At 39.6% G+C, this 20,562-nt stretch overlaps 1 protein-coding gene across 1 annotated transcript in view; it reads left to right on the top strand.

Annotated features, from left to right (window-relative positions):
- Window positions 1–16,686, top strand: part of PPP1R36 (protein phosphatase 1 regulatory subunit 36) — a 37,378-nt gene extending 20,692 nt beyond the window's left edge. The window contains exons 7-12 of the mRNA XM_027843748.1: window positions 1,797–1,895; window positions 9,251–9,385; window positions 13,463–13,505; window positions 13,926–14,104; window positions 14,191–14,385; window positions 16,053–16,686. Of these exons, the coding sequence (XP_027699549.1) occupies window positions 1,797–1,895; window positions 9,251–9,385; window positions 13,463–13,505; window positions 13,926–14,104; window positions 14,191–14,385; window positions 16,053–16,239 (838 nt within the window). The 3' untranslated portion in view covers window positions 16,240–16,686. The remainder of the gene's footprint in view (window positions 1–1,796; window positions 1,896–9,250; window positions 9,386–13,462; window positions 13,506–13,925; window positions 14,105–14,190; window positions 14,386–16,052) is intronic.
- Window positions 16,687–20,562: the final 3,876 nt, after the last annotated feature.

Below are 20,562 nucleotides of genomic sequence, written 5' to 3'. Positions count from 1 at the left end.
CTTATAATTTGGGCCCTGTATAATTTACAGAATGTTAGAATATGTTGGAAAAGCTCCGTGAAAGATTCTTTTTACATATAATGCTCACTTCTGCTAAAACCTTAGAGAAAGAGAGAGAGAGAGAGAGACAGAGAGAGAGAGACAGAGAGAGAGAGAGAGAGAGAGAGAGAGAGAGAGAAAGAGAGAGAGAGTGCCACTTGCTAAAAGTGAGGATCAGGCATCTCTAACTTGTCTGATGACTGCACAATAAAAAGTTTATTTAAGGGTCCTTTTAAATGTAATTTGTATTTACATTTAACCTCAGAAAATGTTCCTTACTGACAACTCCCCATCACCCCCAACCTCCCACAACATAACTGAAATCATGGTTAATAGGACAAAGCAATGGACAACAGAGGACAAAGCAGCTTAATGCTATGAAAAGATGGTTCTGCTTGAATTCAGTAGAGCTTGGGGCAGCTAGGAGCACCAGCCCTAGAGTGAGGAGGACCTGAGGTCAAATGCGGCCTCAGACACTTACCAGTTATGTGATCCTGGGCAAGTCACTTAACCTCATTGCCTTAAAAAAAAACTGTAAAAAAATCACTGGAGCTAGAGTTGAATTCTGGCTCCAACACTTAAGAGCTATGTAATACGTGAATCTCTATGAGCCTCATTTTCCTTTTCTCTTAAATAGTGATGTTTGTATTCTCTACCCCATAGGGTTGTTTAGAGGAAAACATCTTAGTTAACCTTAAAGTGATAAATAAATATGAATATTAGTATTGTAATCCCTGCTAGCTATCTCCTTTTTCTCTCTCCATAGCATAAATACTTTTCAGGTATTTGAAATTCAGGAAATTGTATTTGAAAAACACTCTCCCCAGTTGCAGTATGGTTGAAGGCTATTCATTTGGTCCATTTGGGAAATTGTTCTTTGCTCCCTAGAATTTCTAGCTGTGCCACCAAGGCCTTAGTGGAATTGTTTGCCAAATACAATCTTGCTTTGGTGTTCATGTATTAATCCCATTCATATGGTATGCAGACCTGGATTCAAATCCTACCTCACTAGCTATGTGACCCTGGGTATGTCCTCAGTTTCCTCTTCTATGTGATAAAAGGGTTGGACTTGATAACCTCTATCTAAGTTTCCTTCTGATCCCAATCTATGATCCTACATCTGTTTTAATAAATATGAATTTTGTATTTCTTTGTTCTTGCCTAGTCCATTGAACAGCTCAACATATACATCTTTAATTCCTGTATATGGCAAAATGGTTGGAATGGTCTGGGAACTATGTGACAGGATACAAATTTGACATTCAGTCAAGGGAAGAAAAATAAACAATCTGAGAAAGGTTATATTGGAGGTTGTGGGCTAAGTTGCCTTATGGTTAAAGACTAATGAGGGAGATGACAAATAATAGCATGTGATACCTTCTCTCAAAAATGTTTTGCTTTATAAGTCTTATCTTGTCAATCATTATGGAATATAGGATTTTAAAAGTTAAATTAGTCACAGAGGCACAACAGTGTAACAGATGATAGAGTGCTGGACCTGGAGTTAGGAAGACCTGGGTTCAAACCTCCAATACTTACTAGCTATGTAAGTCTACCCAAGTCATTTCACCCATAAAGTCTACTTTACAGACTGATATCAGTCTGTACTAAAAGTAGAGCTGATCATGTGGGTTTCTTTTTGTGTCTGTATTTTTCATCCACATTGCATCCACGTCGTTCACTAGCTTTGTGTTTTGTTGTTAGGAATTCTTATACCTGAAATGGTTGACAGTGACTATTTTTGTATTTCTCTGTAGGAATAAGAATCTTGACGAGTTCCTCATGGCACTGTTATACTACTTATCTCATTATCTGGAAAAACTTTCACTGGAAAAGAAGCCCAAAAGCTACATGGCGTAAGTAGGAATCAATCTATTGCTTCCTAGTTATTTCCTTTGTTATTGTCCCAAATTAAACTTCGTATAACATGGAGAGTGCTAATATTATAAAAGTTCTAAATGTGGTATATGATAGGTCAACTTACAACATGGAGGAATCATGTGAGTCTTAAGACAGTAAATAATTGAGAGGGCCACTTTGTCAACAAACAATACTGCCCTGAGTCCACTGGGATTTATTTGTCTGTTTGGTTTTCTTTTTTCAAGCAACCACATTCAGACATCTCTTCCAAAAGGATTTGTGAGCTGCATAAAAAGCCCGCCAAGATCCTAAAGGTGAATGGTCATACCAAAAAAATAACATTCTGGGCCAAAAAAAATTTGCTGCTTCTCAGGATACTTAATACCAAACCAACGACCACTTTCAGCAGCATGCTTAGTGTTGTGTTCCCTGAGTTAAAATATTTTGAACCAGGAGAACTAAAGCCAGCAATTCCACTGATGTGCCCTGTGACCTTTGGCAAACCATTGGAACTTTCCATATGCCTAAGCTACCTTGTCAGTAAACCTGGACTGAGTATGTTCATGTCCTCAGAGTCTTAGCTGTACTTATTTCCTAGATGAAAAGTACTTTGACAATGCAAAACTCTTATGTGCCCATTAAGGACTGAGAACAGGTTTGTAAAGGACCAGATGAATAAATATTTCATGGATGCAGCTACAATTAAAGTCTTTCAAATATGCAACTCATTTGGGGGTTATATTTCATGTCAATATAGTTAAAACTAGAGATTAAAAACTTCAAATAACCAATACAGATAGTATAACCAATAGAATTGCCCCATAAAGAAGAGCTAAAGCCAGCCAGTGTGCTGTTACTGTTGAGTTGAATATTTTGGTTGTCTTCAGAGAAATAAGGCACATTTTTAAATTTTTATATTAATTTATTTTTATTTATCAATAATCACTTCCATATGCTTTTGAGTTAAAAATTTTTCTCCCCCTTCCTCCCCACCCCCCTCCCCAAGATGGTGCACAATCTGATATAGGCTATACTTTACATTCCTATTTAACATATTTTCACATTAGTGATGTTGTAAGTAAAAATTAAAACCAATAGGAGGAACCATCAGAAAGAGGAAACAAAACTCAACAGAAGAGAAAAAAAAATAGCAATTCAAATTCCATAGTTCTTTCTTTGGATGTGGATAGCATTTTCCATCATGAGGCCTCTGGAGATGTCTTAGATCCTTGTATTGCTGGGAAAGGTTAAGTTTATCAATATTAGTCATTACACAATGTGGCTGTTATTGTGTACAACGTTCTCGTGGTTCTGCTCACTTCACTCAGCATCAGATCATACAAGTCTTTTCAGGTTTTTCTGAAGTCTGCCTGTTCATCTTTTCTTATAGCACAATAGTATCCAATTACATTCATATAACACAACTTGTTCAGTCATTCCCCAATTGATGGGCATCCCCTCAATTTCCAGTTCTTTGCCACCACAAAAAGAGCTGCTATGAATATTTTTGTACATGTGGGTCCTTTTCCCATTTGTATGATCTCTTTGGGATATAGCCCTAGAAGTGTTATTGCTGGGTCAAAGGATATGCATATTTTGATAGCCCTTTGGCCATAGTTCCAGATTACTCTCCAAAATGGTTGGATCATTTCACAACTCCACCAACAATGCATTAGTGTTCCAATTTTCCCACATCTTCTCCAACATTTATCATTTTCCTGTTTTGTCATCTTGGCCAATCTGATAGGTGTGATGTGGTACCTCAGAGTTGTTTTGATTTGCATTTCTCTAATCAATAGTGATTTAGAGCATTTTTATGACTGTAGATGGCTTTAATTTCTTCATCTGAGAACTGTCCGTTCATATCCTTTGACCATTTATCAATTGGGGAATGACTTGTATTCTTATAAATTTGACTTAATTCTCTATATATTTTAGAAATGAGGCCCTTATCAGAGAGACTGGTTGTAAAAATTCTTTATAAGGCTCATTTTGAAATAGATATTGATAAGTAGACTTTGATCACAGGTTTGAGAACTTAGTCTTTTCAGAGATTCTTAACCAGGGGTTGGTCTGGGAACTTGGTTTTCTAAAAAAATATTTTGATAACTGCATTTCACTGTAATTGGTTTCCTTTATAATCCTATGTATTTTATTTTATGCTTTTCAAAATGTAGGGGTTCAGGGGGCAGCTAGGTGGCGCAGTGGAGAGAACACTGGCCCTGGAATCAGGAGGGCCTGAGTTCAAATCTGGCCTCAGACCAAATACTTGACACTTACTAGCTGTGTGACCCTAAGCAAGTCACTTAACCCCAACTGCCTGAAAAAAAAACATAGGGGTTCATAGGCTTCCCCAGACTGCCAGAGAGGTCCATGACAAAAAAAAGCTTAAGAACCTCTGATCTAGTCCATCCCCCTCCTTGATGCAAAAATTCCCTCTACACCACTCTTGACAAGCAGACAAATAGACTGTGTTTACCCTTTTGAGTGATAAGGGACTCAAGTATCTTATTAAGTGACAATGAGGAATGTTTTTAGACTTTCCTCAATGCTGAGAACTAAGAACATCATATCCTCATGTCTACTCATTGATCCTAACTCTGGTTTCTGAATGTCACAAAACAAGTTTAATCCCTCTTCTTTATCAACTTTGCCAATGTTTGCATATGGTTATTATGTCCCATCATATCCCTAATGACATCTCTCCTCTAAGCTACATATTTCCGAGTCTTGTAGTCATGCTTCACATGGGATGGTTATGAGTCCCTTTATCACCCTAGAACCCCTCCTCTTGATATGCTTGAGTTTGTCGATGCCTCTCTTGAAATGTGACACCTAGAACTAAACACAATTCTGTGACCAACCAATGTTGGTCTCTTTGACCAGCAAAGAGAAGAGTTGGACAGTATTATCGCCCTTGAGCTATACCAGGCCTGCACAACCTGCAGCCTGCTGGCAATGTGCAACATGCCAAAGGATTTCCTCTACATACAAAGGGTGTTTTCCTCTATATTTTTCGAGTGCCTCCTGAAGTCGTTTGGCTTGATGCAAGTGGCCCGAGGGCCATAAGCAGCCTGGTTATGCAGGCCTGATTTATACTCTGGTTTTATTCATGAAGTCAAAGCTCAAATTAGTTTTTTTGATACTCACATCACACTGATTGTATTGGACTAATAATCAACTAAAGTGGCTTCTTTTTCACACGAGCTACTATTGAGCCACATTTCACTTGTCTAATACTTATCAACTAATTTTTTAGCAAAAGTGCCCAGATTGCACTTATCCCTATTGAATTTCATCTTGTTAGATTTGTTCCATATGTCCATGCTGCTGAAATGTTTGGTGGGTGTTGGCTTTGGTATCTCTCATTAGTTGTCCCTACCTGTTTTGTGTCATCCCAAGATTTAATAATGCTGGCAGTATGACTTAATGTATATACTGGGTTTAGGAGTCAGAGGACCCTGGGTTTGAATTATTGGCTTAATCACTACCTAAGTGACCTTGGGCAAATCATTTAATGTCTCAGGCCTCAGTTTCCTTACCTATAAAATGAAAGGATTGGATTAGAAGTATCGTGATATAGTAGAAAGAGTACTATATTTGGGTGCAGAGGACCTAGTTCAAATCTTGTACTTAATATCTTACCTGATGCTGGACAAGTCCTTTGCACTCTGGCCCTTGATTTCCTCATCTGTAAACTGAGGGCTTCTGGGGTACCTTCCTACACTGAATATGATTTGCATACAAGTAATTGATAAAAATGTTGAGCAAAACCACACCAAAAAACTAGCATGCCCCAGGAGCCTTGCCTAGAGATCATCATTGGTTGACATTCAGATTGCTGGACCAGCTATGAATTCACCTGACCATACTTTGATCCAGCCCATAGTTCTTCATCCTATTCACAAGGATATCATGAGAGATGTCTTTGTCACATGCCTTACTGAAATCTCAATGTAATACAAAATATTATGTATGTATGGTATAATAATGTAATAAAATAAAATCTCCATAGCATTTTCTGATCTGTCCAACTTAGTGACCTCATAAAGATGAATTAGCTGAGTCTCACATGATTTGCTCTTAATGAACCCATTTTGACTCTTAATGATCACCACTTCTTCACAAATCACCAATTCTAGTTTTATCAAGAATCAACCACAAACTCAGTGCCCCGTAGTTTCATGAATCTACATTGCCTCTCACTCTTTTAAAAATGATAACATTTGTTCATCTCCCCTCCTCTGAGACCTCTTCCTTTCCCCATGATTGCTTAAAGATTATGGATAGCATCAGTGATCATTTATTTGTTGCACTTCTTTTTGTTTGTTTGTTTGTTTGTTTTGTTTTTGGGTAGGCAATGGGGTTAAGTGACTTGCCCAGGGTCACACAGTTAGTAAGTGTTATGTGTCTGAGGCCGGATTTGAACTCAGGTCCTCCTGAATCCAGGGCCAGTGCTCTATCCACTGTGCCACCTAGCTGCCCCATATTAGTTGCACTTCTTAAATTAATACATTTATTTCAGCAACTAACAAATTTTCTGATTTTTATTAAAACCTTTTGCCTTTGATGTAAGCAATGGTTCTTAACCTGGGATCTATTGTTCTCAACCTGGGGTCCATGAACATTTAAAAAAATTTTGATAACCATTTCAGCAAAATTGGTTTCTTTTGTGATCCTTCTGTATTTTATTCATTAAAAAATATTATTCTGAGAAGGATCTATGGGCTTTACCAGATTGCCACTGGGGCCCACTGCTCAGAAGAGGTTAAAAATCCCTGATGTACAGTATAACTAATTATGTTTTGCATTAAATTTTGATAATATTAAACTACTGCACTTGTAGTAAATGTATCTCACTATATCACCATCTAAGTGTGGTCCAAGATATGTGCAAATCAAAAAGTGTAATTATGGTAAATGGCTGACCCCAGGTTGTATCTACAGTTTCCTCTCCTCTCCACCCTGCACTGGCTTAAAATTTTCTAACTGTCAAAAATGAGGCAACACTTTCAGCATTCAACAGTGGTACAGTTAGAAGTAAGAGTGGACATTTGTAAAATGTCTGCAAGGCTTCCAATATTATGAAAATTTTAAATACTGCTGCTCTTTAGGCGATAATAGTATAGACAACCCCCACCTTGCAAATGGATGGTGTTCCAAAAATTCATTTTTGAAGTAGTTATTTGGAGCTTGTTTTCCCTTAGAAACAACAGTATAAATCACATTTCAGTTTTCTGACTAACCCATTAGAGTCTTGTTTAACCTATAATATAGCTGAGCCTTCAAAGTGACCCAAAGAGGCCCACCTCTTTCAGAGCCCTAACTCCTGAGCTCCCTGACCTTGAGAGCCATAGGGATAGAAGAGGATGGGGTTATGAAGGGGCTGGAAGGGTTTCAGCAGCAGAGGCTCTTCATGCAGATAGAATGGTACTGGTTAAATAAATTACTGTAAGTGATGTAAGATAATGTGAGAGCTGCCCTTACATAACAATGAGTTCACATAGAGCATAAAAACTTTTGTCTGCAGACCTCCGGGTCCCTCCCCTCTGTTTTTCTCTCCTCCCCAACTCCTGCCCTCATAATAGGGGGCTTCTACGTACATACTGACTCTACAGCATTGTAACCACTGACTTCCTCAGCCTACTCACTTCCACAATCACACTTTTGATCTTACTATCTCCCACAAATGTACAACCTTTATATTCAAGAATTATGAAATCCCCTTATTGAACCATAATCTGTGGTTTTCCACTCTCCCTCTGGCTTCCGTTACCAAGCCCTACTCTTTGTCCACACTGTGACCTCTCAGTTCTCTCCCGGTCCATCTCCCTGGAACTAGCCATCCTCTCCTCTCTTCCACATCCTGATCCCTTGGTGAACCAGTTCGATTCTGTGTTATCCTCTTTCCCTGAGCCTCTAGCCGCCTTATCATTTAGATAATTGTGTCCTGCTAAGCCTCAGTTTTGGATGACTCCCACTGCGCACGTCCTACACGTGCTGCTGAATGAAGGCAGAGAACATTACTCAACTGTTCTGATTATGTGACACCACCTCAGCTGGGCCTCACAGCTACAAGACAATCCTGCTGTACGCCTTCCTCATCAACTCACTAGCCTGCTTTTCACAGCAGCTCTTTGAAAACTTCTCATTCCTCCTCAAGCCTCCCGTGGCTTCACATTTTTCAGAAAAAAAAATTGAGACCCTTTTTCATGAGCTGCCTCTTCTCCCCTCTTCCTCATCTCATATCACTCATATGTCTTCTGTCGCTATCTCCACCTTTACCCCTTTCTCACATGAAGAGGTGGCTTTACTCCTTATCCAACCTAATCCTACATGCATGAGTCATTCCATTCCACCTTGTCTCCTTCCATAGATTGCCAACTAAAGCCCCAACTAAAACTATGCCTTTAAACCCAAATCACTCTGGCTTTCACTAATTGACCAATTAGGTCCCAGCCTAAACCTCACTTGCTCATTGGGTTTTGATGACTCAGAATGAGTGCAAATAGCAATTTTCTGTTCTGGCCAGAAACTCCGAGGACCTTTCCCTCCCATATTTATTGAAGGCAAACTAGGCCATCTTTTGTCTCATTTTTCACCTAGCCTTTAGTCACTGAATGGGTATTCCCTCATTCAAACTGTGACCCTGGAAAGACCTTACCTTAAAAAGGCCAAGGTCTCCCACTGCATCATGGGCCATCACCAGTTGTCTTCACTATGTCTTGCCACTGGACCCCAATGACTCTGGAGGAGAGAGTGAGGCTAATGACTCACTTAAATCCAATTCACTTTCAAGTCAAGACATCACCCTCCAGATGTCATTGGTCCTCTTGGAGAATGAAGGAAAAACAACAACAAAATCTCATCTTTTACAGGAAACTTTTCCCAACTCCTTTTAATTCTAGTACCTTTCCTCTTTGAATCATTTCCTGTTTATCCTTTGTATAGCTGGCTTTGTATATTTTTGTTTCCTTGTCTCCCCCATTAGATTGTGAGCTCTTTAAGATCGGGGGCTATCTTTTGCCTCTTTCTGTATCCTAGCTCTCAGCACAGAACCAGTAACATTTAATAAATGTTTATTGACAGACTTTCCTCGGTAAGAATCTATGATAATATTTGTAACACCTGCCATGCAAGGTTATTGTGATGAAAGTGCCTTGCAATCCCTAAAGTGTTATATCATTACAATTATTATTATATGGAGTTATTTAAACACTGGAAAACTGTATTTCTTTCAAAAAAGCCTACAACTTGGGCTTTACTCTAATTCAGATTGATCTTTCAGACTTGCTGCAATTCTTATCAATTAGCGAGTTTTAACTATAACTTGTTTGTTTGTTTTTTTCAGGAGCCATATAGAGAAAAAAGAGATGAAGTTAGTTATTGAGAGGTTACAAGAGTCACAGAAATACCTTGCCCAGAAATATTGTACCCTTGTTTTAGGTTTGGGTATGCCTGACAAGCATCACATGGCCTGTGGAAAGTAAGTAAATACATTTTAAAAAATTAAGTAGTTATGGAATTTTAGTGTCCTAGGAGTCCTTAGACATCATTCTAGTCCAGCAGATAAACTGTTTTCATTTTACAGATAAACTGAGGTCCAGAGGATAACTGAGTTGCGCCACATCATACAAGTAGTAAATAGTGTCAGCAGAATTCAAACTCAGGTCTTCTTCTGACTCCAGTTCCAGAGCTATTTTTAGGCCTCCATTCCTCTCAGTAACCTCCACATTGTAGAATCTAAGGCTATATGTAGTTAATTCCATGTACTCATACTGTGTTTTTTTTTTTTCCTTAACCAAAATGTTTTATTGAAATTTTAACATTTCAACACAGCCAAATAAACTTGTTTAGTAAATATTTATTCACTTAAATCAATTCATAACTTAAAGTTTAATGACTTTTTTAGTCATTCCCCTAAATTCTCTTTGGGCTTTGCTCATTCATTCTTATTCACTTTTCCTCTCATATGTTGGCCCAGATTGTTAGAGGTAGCTCATTGTTGATAGAATTACCAGCCTGGGGAGTCCCGTTATTTAGAGGACACCACTTCCCATAGTACTTGATGTTCCTACTTCCTAGAGACCAGCTCACTTCTTAGAAAGAGTAGCAGCCATACAATGGTGTCTCCCTCCATGTAATTAGCTGATGTCAGTATATTATTATTAATTCAACTTTCACATGAAGTGAATAAGCTAACATCCTTAGCAGTGCTTTTTCAATCGTATCTTCTGACTTTTCTCCCTTTCTAATAGACATAATTTTAATGTTGGGCTGGACCTACTTTTGCTATTATTCATCTTTTCTTGAGGCTGAATTCGAGATTTCACAGAAATTTCAGTTGAAACTAGCAATTTTGGGGGTGTTAATTTTGTGCTTTCATCTCTTTCTAGAACTAGGAGGGTCTGACTTTTCTAGTTGCAAAGCTTTGAATTCTTGGTTTCACAGAGGTTTTTATGATTTCTTTATGTGTTGTTTTTAAAGAAATATGTATTTGTGTTTTCCTAGCAGAATTAGAAAATTACTCCATAATATGTGTAGCCTTGTCAGGTCAGCCCTAAAGAACAAATGACCCAAATCTGTATGGACCATACCCTGTGTACCACCCCTTCATGATGCTGTGGCATCAGGTTAGGAGGAACATGGATGACTGGTGCTTTAAAAAACAAAAAAAACAAACATCAAATTACCCCTTATTGTCTGTGATGTTCAATTTAAGCTGATTTCATCTGAATAGAATTGTTGTTCTGGGACAGAAGGCTGGAAAGAGAGATTGGGAAATAGGGAGACTGGGCTAGGCCCTGAATTTCTTACAGATGGGTGTCCTGACCCTACACTGTCCTCAGAATGGTCCTAAATAAATAAAGATGTTTGTGGATAAGGGTCTGATAAAGGACAAAGGACTCATTAAACAGAATTTTCAATAACAAATAGCACTGAAACCTAAGGAACTTAATTCCTATTTACAATTTTGCTACCAGCCAGACTTTCTGTGTTCAGCTGCTTTTAGGTTCTGATCTCAAGTAGGAAATGTAGTTTTTTATGAACCTTGTTTGAAATTGATGAGGTTGAAACCATAGTACTTCCTGGGTACTCTCCTTATCCTGGGTCTGTGTGAAGGACAGTGCAAAGTTTAAGAGCCTTAAGAGGAAAGAGATTACTTATTTATCTAAGCACTAGATAAAAAGAAGTGTGTAACTTTATGGAGAGATGGAGGGAGGAGAGGAGAGAGAAAAGGAGGAAGGGAAGAAGAATGTGTGAGAGAAAAGAGAGATGGGTAAGGGGGAAAGAGAGACAGAGAGATAAGAATGAGAGGTTTGTGTGTCCCCAGGCTTTTTTTGTTTTTGTTTTTGTTTTTTTTTTTTTTAAAGGAAGTTGTTTTCTTCTCTGCTGTTACTGTCATTGTTTCCAGGCCTTAAACAGATGCCTATGCTGCTCCACATGCTTTGGGAATGGGCAAAACTAGGTCATCTAAAATAAGGGCTGCTCTAAACTGGTTCCCAGAATACAAGTGGACATTGCTTTCCTAAAACATGGTTTGATTTGTTTCTCCTGTGCCACCCACCCCTCCACCCTTGCCCTTCCTCCCTCCCCCTTTCCTCTTCAAGTCCTCTCCACCCCACCCCACCCCCTACATTTTACGTGCTTGTCCCTGTGGGCTCTGGTTTCAGCTGGCAGAGGAAGTGGAAGTGCTGAAATGCCACACAAGAGCCCTGGTCGGGGAGTAGTTTTTGGCTGCACTGAAGAAATTCTGATTATCGGCTACTCCAGAGAATTCTTATGTGTTCTCGCTTGCTCTCTCTCTGTCCATATATATGTATGTATATATGTGTTTATGTGTGTGTGTATATATAAACATCTATACATATATACACACACACGTGTGTGCGTGTGTGTGTGTGTGTGTGTGTGTGTGTGTGTGTGTGTGTGTATTCCAGAAAAAGAGTAATTTTTTTTCTCCTGAAGGACTTGAAACTTGATTTAGGACTGGGATTTGATCCATGTAAGTTGGTCCAATAAAGATCATAAGGAAGAGAGTGCCCTATAAATTATGGCTCTCTCTTGGCATTCTTAATCCTTGGTGAGCCTTATATCTTGGGGCTGGCAGGAAATGAGTTCAGACCCTTAAAAGTCAATGCAGGAAGTAGACTATTTCTGGTTAAAGGGGTTCCAAGGGATTCAGGGAAATTCCTGGGGATGCTGGTTCAATTCCAGGGCCAACCCAGGGATTGTCCCAACAAAGCAACTCCAAGGTTATCTCAGGGATACTGGACCTAACAAGATATTCAGACCTGACATAGAGTAGATTGCAACCCCAGATCAGTCTCTAAATGACCTGGGTCTGGTCTCTGCCTCCTTGGACTATAGTAGGGCAAGCAGATGCCTGTAGCCTGAACCTGCTTCCTTGAGACCAGGCCAGAATCCAGTGGACCTTCAGGAAGCAGGATAGCAGGGTGAAATTCAACAAAGGCATAGCTTCATTTTCTTTAACAGTGACTTTGCAATGATTCCTGGGTAAAGCCTGTCTAAGAGAGACAGAATGTAAGTTTTCCTGACTAATGCAGGTGACAGAAGGTTCTCTCAAGCCTCACTTTCTTTCACTGAAAGTGAATATTACGTTCCCTTTTCAGTTTTGCTTCTTTTCATGGCCCACAACCACTGTCACATCCTGTGCCTCACCTCTCATTCTTTGTCCCTCTTAACCCCCAACTCTCCATCTCTGATTCCTCCCAACAACATCATCCAATTCTGCTGACTCCTTCATAAAATGTACCCTGTGCTACTGTGCCCAAAGCATAGAGACGTCTCCACACCCAGACTTGTCTAAGTGTAACGTTTATCCCTTGATTTTTGATCAGAACCCTCTAAGAGGTGGCAGAATCTGAATAAGCTAGGGAGTCTGAGCTAATGAAGATCCGCTGAAGATATTAATGCTCTTTTTTTGACAACATATTAAAGGTTGTAATGTAGACCAGATATAACAGGAACTGTGCTCTGGGGCAAGCAGTATGAATGAAATGAAGCATGACTTGGGTTTAGGTAAGGTAGGTAGAGAGCCTGAGACACCATCTGCTCTGGAGGTAGGGTATAAAGGGAGAAAACTGCTGTGGACCAAAAAAAATGCATAATCCTGCTGCCAACCTGGTGACAGACCTCTCTCAATCTGGCTAGGTGAGTTCCAAATGTGTGGGTAAGATGAGGAGAGAACCTGCCTCATCTTGCCATCTGGTAGCTTCCTGTTTAAGAATTCCTGATAACTAGGTGCTAAGCTTTGTTGTTTATGCCTGATGGAGTGAAAGTGTTGTCAGTACCCTCTAAATTCCCCTAGGATCAAAGCCCTGGTCACCTCATCTTAGTTAAAGCTCTGAGCTCAATTTTATTGGCCATGCAAGTGTATAGAGAAAAGGCCAAGATTCATAAAGAAAGAGTCCTTTAGATGATGATTTTTCAGATTATTTTCTGATATTATTTGCCAGCTTCATCTTTTTTTTTTTTTTTTGTTCAGGGTATCAAAAATACAACATTTGGTATTAACCATTGATTTTTCTTTGTGTTTCAGGGAAAAGGTTTCAGATACACAAAAAGACTGGAAGTTCTTTGAGGTAAGAAAGGCACATTGATGGGACTTTTCCTCTGACCAGATTTATCTCAGTACTTTAAGGATCCGTGAGTTCATTAAGGTGGGTACTTGCTTCACCAATGCAGAGCCAGGTCTCTCTGCCCCTTGCTATATGAGGAAAACTGTAATAGGGGAACATGAAAGACATGACACATAAAGTCATATTTTAAATATTTCTTCAGTACTTTATTTTTTGCAACCACTCAAGCGAACTGCATGCATGCAAACATCACTTCAAAAATAAGTGTTACTTGTTACCTGCACACGACTTCATTGAGATTATTGGGAAAGCTGATGATTGAATATTCTATCACACACAACTTTTTTTCTGGGTATATCTGGGTACAATAATTGGCCTTATTTATCACAGTTTTGAGTTGAGACTGTCCTTTTTTCATCATAGGCCTTCTTCACCTTCTGTACGTATGTAGCTTGGGTAGTATTCCGACGTGAGTACCTAAGAGAGATTGATGAAGAAATAGGTAGGCTGTTTCGTACTAATATGTTCAATAGTGCAAGAAGGAGGAGGGAGGAAGAAGAAGTTGGTGAGGGAAAGAGAAGAATGACTTTTGTGCAGTTCAGGTATGGCCTTTTTAGTTTTTCCCTACTTACAAGGAAATCACAAAACAGGACAGCCAAAGTGAAGCTTCATTTTTTTTTTCCTGAAGGAGGATGATGGCCAAACGTCCAGCAATAAAAACAACTATTCATATGCGCTCTCCAGCCTTATCTACTCTTTTGCCTTCCCCTAAAGAGCATGCTCAGCATCTCTTTGAGAAGACCCGTAGTAGCCGTACAGGTGTCCCATTTAAACCATCCAACAAAAGAGAATTGATCAGCAGTGCCTCAGTTGCCATGCCAGTGTAAGTGACAATCATGGTAGATGTGGAATGAACCAAAGAAAAGAGGCAGTAACAGGGTGGTTGTGGCTAGATCCTTTATACCTTTATACCCACCTGTTCCAATCCATTTAACTCCAATTCCAGAAACATTTAGAAATTACCTACTGATTTGCAGAGTTCTGGGCTGGGGTTGCTATGGAGTTTAAATAAGACATAGCCCCCAGCTTTATGGAACTTCCTGTTTAGTAAGAGGTTAAGACATCAGTGCAGTTAACTAGAAAACAAAATCATTATGTGATAAGTGCACCAGAGAGCTGCAAAACAATGTTGTTTGAGGACTGAGGAGCAGAAAATTTGCCAACCAAGAAGATCAGGCAAGAACTTTATAGTACACATAGTCATACTTGTCACCCTGAATTCATTAGCCTGAAGGAAATTTGCAGAGCACCTAGGTGGTGCGGTGGATAGAGTGCCAGGCTTGGAGTCAGGAAGACTCATCTCCCTGAGTTCAAATCCGGCCTTAGACACTTAACTAGCTCTGTGATCCTGGGCAAGTCACTTAACTTTGTTTGCCTCCATTTCCTCATCTGTAAAATGAGCTGGAGAAGGAAATGGCAAAACCACTCTAGTATCTTTGCCAAGAAAATCCCAAATGGGGTCATGAAGAGTCAGACATGACTGAAAACAACTGAACAACAACAAAGACATCAGGGTGAAGACAAAAAGTTTTGATGAAAAGTTGGAATTCATCTCCTAGTGCACATGTAAAGCAGTTGACCTTTCACAGAGGGGATCCTAGAAAAAGGGCAGAATAACTGGATTTTAAACTAACTGTAAAAATTTAGCCATGCCAGGTGGTCCCTTTATGGGGTACACATTAGTCCCTTGAGTAAATCAGCGAGGAAGCAACAAAATAGGATGAAGAATGATGACAGACCATGCTAAAAATCAGTTCACTGACCAGAAGAAGAGCCCAGCTTCTGATGAGCTGTGAAGAAGACCCATGGAACTGGAGAGGGGAAAGCTTGAGCTAGCAAAAAGACAGAAGACTGTTGTTGTTGTTGTTGAGTCATTTCCAATTCTTCATGACCCTCTCGGGGTTTTCTTGGCAAAGATACTGGAGTAGTTTGCCATTTCCTTCTTCAACTCATTTTACACATAAGGAAACTGAGGCAAACACAGTTAAGTGACTTGCCCAGGGTCACACAGCTACTAAGTGTCTGAGGCCAGATTTGAACTCAGGAAGATGGATCTTCCTGACTCCGGACCCAATGCTCTATCCGCTGTGCCACCTAGCTGCTTCCCTTCCATCCACTTTAATATTACAATCCAAGCAAGGAGAAGGAATATCTATTCTGGAGAAGTCAGATGAGTGGGTCAGTAGTAAGGTGAGGAGTGACTGAACGGATATGATCACTACTCCACTGTATCCCCGTAATACTGCTCCCAATATACATGGTGCTTCCTCAGATTCCAAACTATTTAAAATGATGTTATATGTATCCTTACGATAATACTAGGAAATGTGGGAAATTCTAGTAAAAATTCTTGTGGCTTGATCTTGTTTTGAGCCTCTCTGCAAGTGAATTGCAGTGGTTTACTGAAATGGGGATTATTTTTGGTGTTGAAACCTCAGTCCTCTGCTATGCAGTTTCAGCCTACTTATAACAATCGTTCTTTCCACACAGAGTTGGCATCTTAGGGGAGCCTCGAATCCTGTTCAACACCTCTACCCTCCTCCCCAGTGAACAAGAACAGAAGCCAGAGCCCACGAAGAGAAATGCTTCCCTGATAATTGAAAATAATGCCAAGGTTCAAGAGACGTTAGAGTTAGCTATGAAAGCGCTAGGTCCTCTAGGAGTACTGATTAAATAACTACTGTTCCTTTCTATAATTCAGTTCCAATAGAAGTAAACTATTTTGATAACTTCAAGCATGTGATTCTGATGTTGTCTCCTTATTTTTGTAATCAGATTAAAAAAAATTTTTTTCAAACCTCACTAGATGTCCCAGGAACTACCATGGTGCTTATAAGAGCACGCCAGAGAAGCGCCAGAGAAAGAAAGCAAATTTTTGACTGGAGGAACTAGGGGAAAATTTCAGAGGGCAATTGAGATGGGCTTATTTAATCCTATCTTTCAAAAATTTCATTAGCTATTTATTGACTTTCATAATTATTTTGTGATTGTGTAGAGCAGAAGCGGGGAACCTGTGACCTCCAGGCCACTGGTGACCCTCTAGCTCCTCAAGTGCGGCCCGTTGACTGAATCCAAACTTCACAGAACAAATCCCCTTAATAAAAGAACTTTTTCTGTAAAACTTAGACTCAGTCAAAAGACTGCATCCAAGGACCTAGAAGGCCACATGTGGCCTGGAGGCTACAGGTTCCTCATCCCTGATGTAGAGTAACACATTTGGAAGTTTAATAAAGGTAATGATAAGGGCAATTTTGTTATTGTTTCATAGTAATTTCTTTTGAATGATATATTTTATATTTTTCTTTTGAACAAAATAATTATATTATTAGATAAGCTAAAATAGACCAATTTTTAATATTAAAATTATTTGTCTAAGTTTATACCTTTGGTTGAAGTCGTTGTTTTGTGAATGAAATAAATGCTATTCAATTTAAAGCCTTGGAATATATTTCATTATTTCCTTAAATATTTCGATATTTCATTAAATGTCTATTGCAGCTATAATGTGTAAAGCACCTATGAAAAGTCCAAAAATGAATAATAATGCCTGTCCTCAAAGAGCTTATGATCCATTAGGAGAAAGAAGACATGAATTTGAAGAAGTGTAATAAAAGGTAGAATTCAGAAAAGTGACACAAGATAGGTTTAAGCAAAGCCTTATGGGAATTCAGATGAAGAGAAAGATCAGGGAAGGCTTCATGGAAGAGGTACCATTTGAACTGGGCCTTGATGGATGGTTAATGGGGTGGGGGAGAAGAGGGACTCTGGGCAGAGAAAAAGGCATGAACCGAGACATGGATGTGGAATTGCTTGGGATATGTCTGGGGTAGAATAAATAATAATACAGGAGAGAGACTGGAAAAAAAAAAGGTAGGTTAAAATCATCCTAGGGAGAACCTTGAATGGGCTAAAGGGTTAGAAGTTTATTGTATAGGCAACAAAAGACCAATGATGATTTCTGACTGGGTTAGTGATATGATCAAAAACTTTGTTTTTAAGATATTTTTAGGCAATAAGTGTTTCTTGAACTTCTATTCAACACTATGCTAGGTCCTATAGCATATAAAAATACAACAGATGGTCCCTCCCTCTAAAGGGACAACTTAAATATGACAAACATTTATTTATTTATTTTTTTGCTAAGGCAATTGGGGTTAAGTGACTTGCCCAGAGTCACACAGCTAGTGAGTGTTACGTGTCTGAGGCCACATTTGAATTCAGGTCCTCCTGACTCCAGGGCCGGTGCTACACTGCCTAGCTGCCCCGTAACAAACATTTATTGAAGAAGACCTAAATCCAGAATACTATCCCCAGTCACTGAGGGAGATAGGAAGATAGGTAAGATATAGTCCCTGCCCTCAAAAAGTTTACACTCTTCTAGGGGAGCAGGAATGTGCTGGAGTCAGCTCAACTGGCTCTCTAAAGCCTATTATTAAATCTTCAGGGGAAGTATTTTTTTTTTTGCAAGGTAATCGGGGTTAAGTGACCTGCCCAGGGGTTACACAGCTAATAAGTGTCAAGTGTCTGAGGTCAAATTTGAACTCAGGCTCTCCTGACTCCAGAGGTGGTGTTCTATCCATTGTGCCTCTTAGCTGCCCCTCAGAAATTGGCAAACCTTACAAATCAGGGATCGATTTATTGTTTTATTGATTGTCTAAATTTGAGAAAGTGATAGAGAAAATGTAAATAAAGCAGATTAAGCTTAAAATGTTTCATGCACCTCCTTTTTTTTTCCCCCTTGAGGAGCGGGTTGTTAAACACTAGCACACCCCTATCGAGACATATACATAAATAAGCCTAATACAAAATAGAATGTGGTAAGTGCATATGATGACAATTTTTAAAAGAATTCCAAGGGCAGAAAGATCATTTCTCACTAGGAAAACTAGAGGAAATTTGTGGAGGAAGGAGAAGCAGATGGGTATTCAAAGACATGTAGGATTTCTACAAGTAAAAATGGGAGCAAAGGTGTTCTAGATATGTAGACTGGCATAATCAGAAGGGTCCGCTGCAGGATAGCAATGTGAAGGAGAGGAGTGTGAGACAGAGGAAGGAAACTGAGATAAGTCTGTGAAAAGCCTTGAATCCCAGGCCAGAGTCCGAAGTAGGCAATAAAGAACCATGGTGAGGTGGTTGGGTTTTTGGGGTTTTTTGTTGTTGTTGTTGTTGTTGTTGTTGCTGTTTTTTAAACATGGTAATAATAATGAAATCAAGAGGCATCATGGCATGGTGCATGATGATAAGGGTGCTGGACACGAAACCAGAAAGACCTGTGTTCAAATCCTATTTCCAACATTTCCTAGCTGTGTGACCATGGAACTTTCCTAAGCCAAAGTGGGAATAATAATAATAATAACAATACCTGTCATCCTCCCCTCTCAGGCTGACTGTGAGGGAAGGTATGTCATGTGGTGGTGGTATGTAAAATAGATTCAAAGTAGTAGGGCCCAGAGGCTGTTGCAATAGTAGAGATGGAGGGAAATGGGGGTCTGAACCAGAGTAGTGACATCCCTGTAGGAGGGAGAGAAAGACACTGGAAAGAAGCTGATGTAGAGAAGCTGGGAGCCTCCATCATGTCCCTATCCCCAGATTACTACACTGGAGACTTCCCCTTGGGTTAGATTTGAGACTTTCTCTCTTGGTTGAGTTGAGTTGAACTATCTCACTCCCAATGAGAGAGCTCATTTACTCTGTGTATTGTCTGCTAAATGTTCTCCTCTGCATACTTTTTCTGATTTCTCTTTTGCTACTGATTTGGGTAAATGGGTTCACTTGCGATTCACTACATGCGTTCATTGTGGGACTGGTATCTTGTAGGAAAGGAGTCAAGCCTTGGATATATAACTCACAGCATTCTTTCCCCATTAAGGAACACAGATCAAGAGTGCATCTTGAACCTAAAAAATTATTTCCCCCTAAACTAACGAGAGGAGGCAGCTAGGTGGCTCAGTGGATCAAGGGCCAGGCCTGGAGTCAGGAAGGTCTGAGTTCAAATCCAGCCTCATATACAAGCCATGTGACCCTAGGCAAGTCCACTGCGCCACCTAGCTGCCCCCTATATTTTTTTAAAGGGTCACTAATTGGAATGCAAACTGCTGATTGCTGTTCTGAAAGATATTTGTTGTACTGGAAAAGGATCTTAGAAGGTCAGGTAGCTTAATGCAATGAAAAGAGCACCGAAATTGGAGTCATAAAACCATAGTTTAAATCCTTACTCTTCCATTTATGAACTGTGTGGTCTTGAGCTTAACCTCAAGGCACTTGACCTCTCTGACCTCAGTTTCCTCATCTGTAAAATGAGAGGGTTGGATTAGAGGACCTTTAAGGTCCCTTTTAACTCCAAATCTGTGAACTTCTTATGAGTTAACTAAAATTGTTGGGATCATATGCCAGTGCAAGCAAATTTATAACAAAAACTTCACAAAACTCAAATTAGAATTCAGGATTATAAAATAACCTAGATGCATTTCCGCAGTTTAACACCTAAGGTGAAAGAACACCAAAACTGAACATGTCATTAGTTGTAGCCTTGACTGTCTCACTGAACCACCCCTCCTCACCCCCACCGCACCTAAGGAGTGACCTGCCTGGGCAGAATGTGCTGTCCCATTGGGATGAGGGGAATAGCTATCATTTATCTAGCACTCTGAAGTTGTAAAGTGCTTTACAATTATTTCATTTGAACTTCACAACAACCCTGTGAGATAGGTGCTATTATATCCCCATTTTGCAGATGAGGAAACTGAGGCAAACAGCCATTAAATGACTTGCCCAGGGTCACAGAGCTAGTAAATGTCTAAGGCTGGATTTGAATTCAGGTCTTCCAGCGTCCAGGTCTAGCATTCTACTGTACCACTTACCTGCCTCTCCACTTCCACCTCCCTCCCCTCATCACTGCCTGAGGCATTGGCATTATTCACCCTTAAATTTTGTTTGTTTTTTCGTACTTTTCTAATGGAGTCTTATCTCCAGGTAAGGAAAGCTGATTTTTACTGCAATC

Source organism: Vombatus ursinus, unplaced genomic scaffold (assembly GCF_900497805.2).
Source record: "Vombatus ursinus unplaced genomic scaffold, bare-nosed wombat genome assembly UNPS02014926.1, whole genome shotgun sequence".
Lineage (NCBI taxonomy): Eukaryota > Metazoa > Chordata > Mammalia > Diprotodontia > Vombatidae > Vombatus > Vombatus ursinus.
This window is presented reverse-complemented; position numbering and strand designations above follow the sequence as displayed.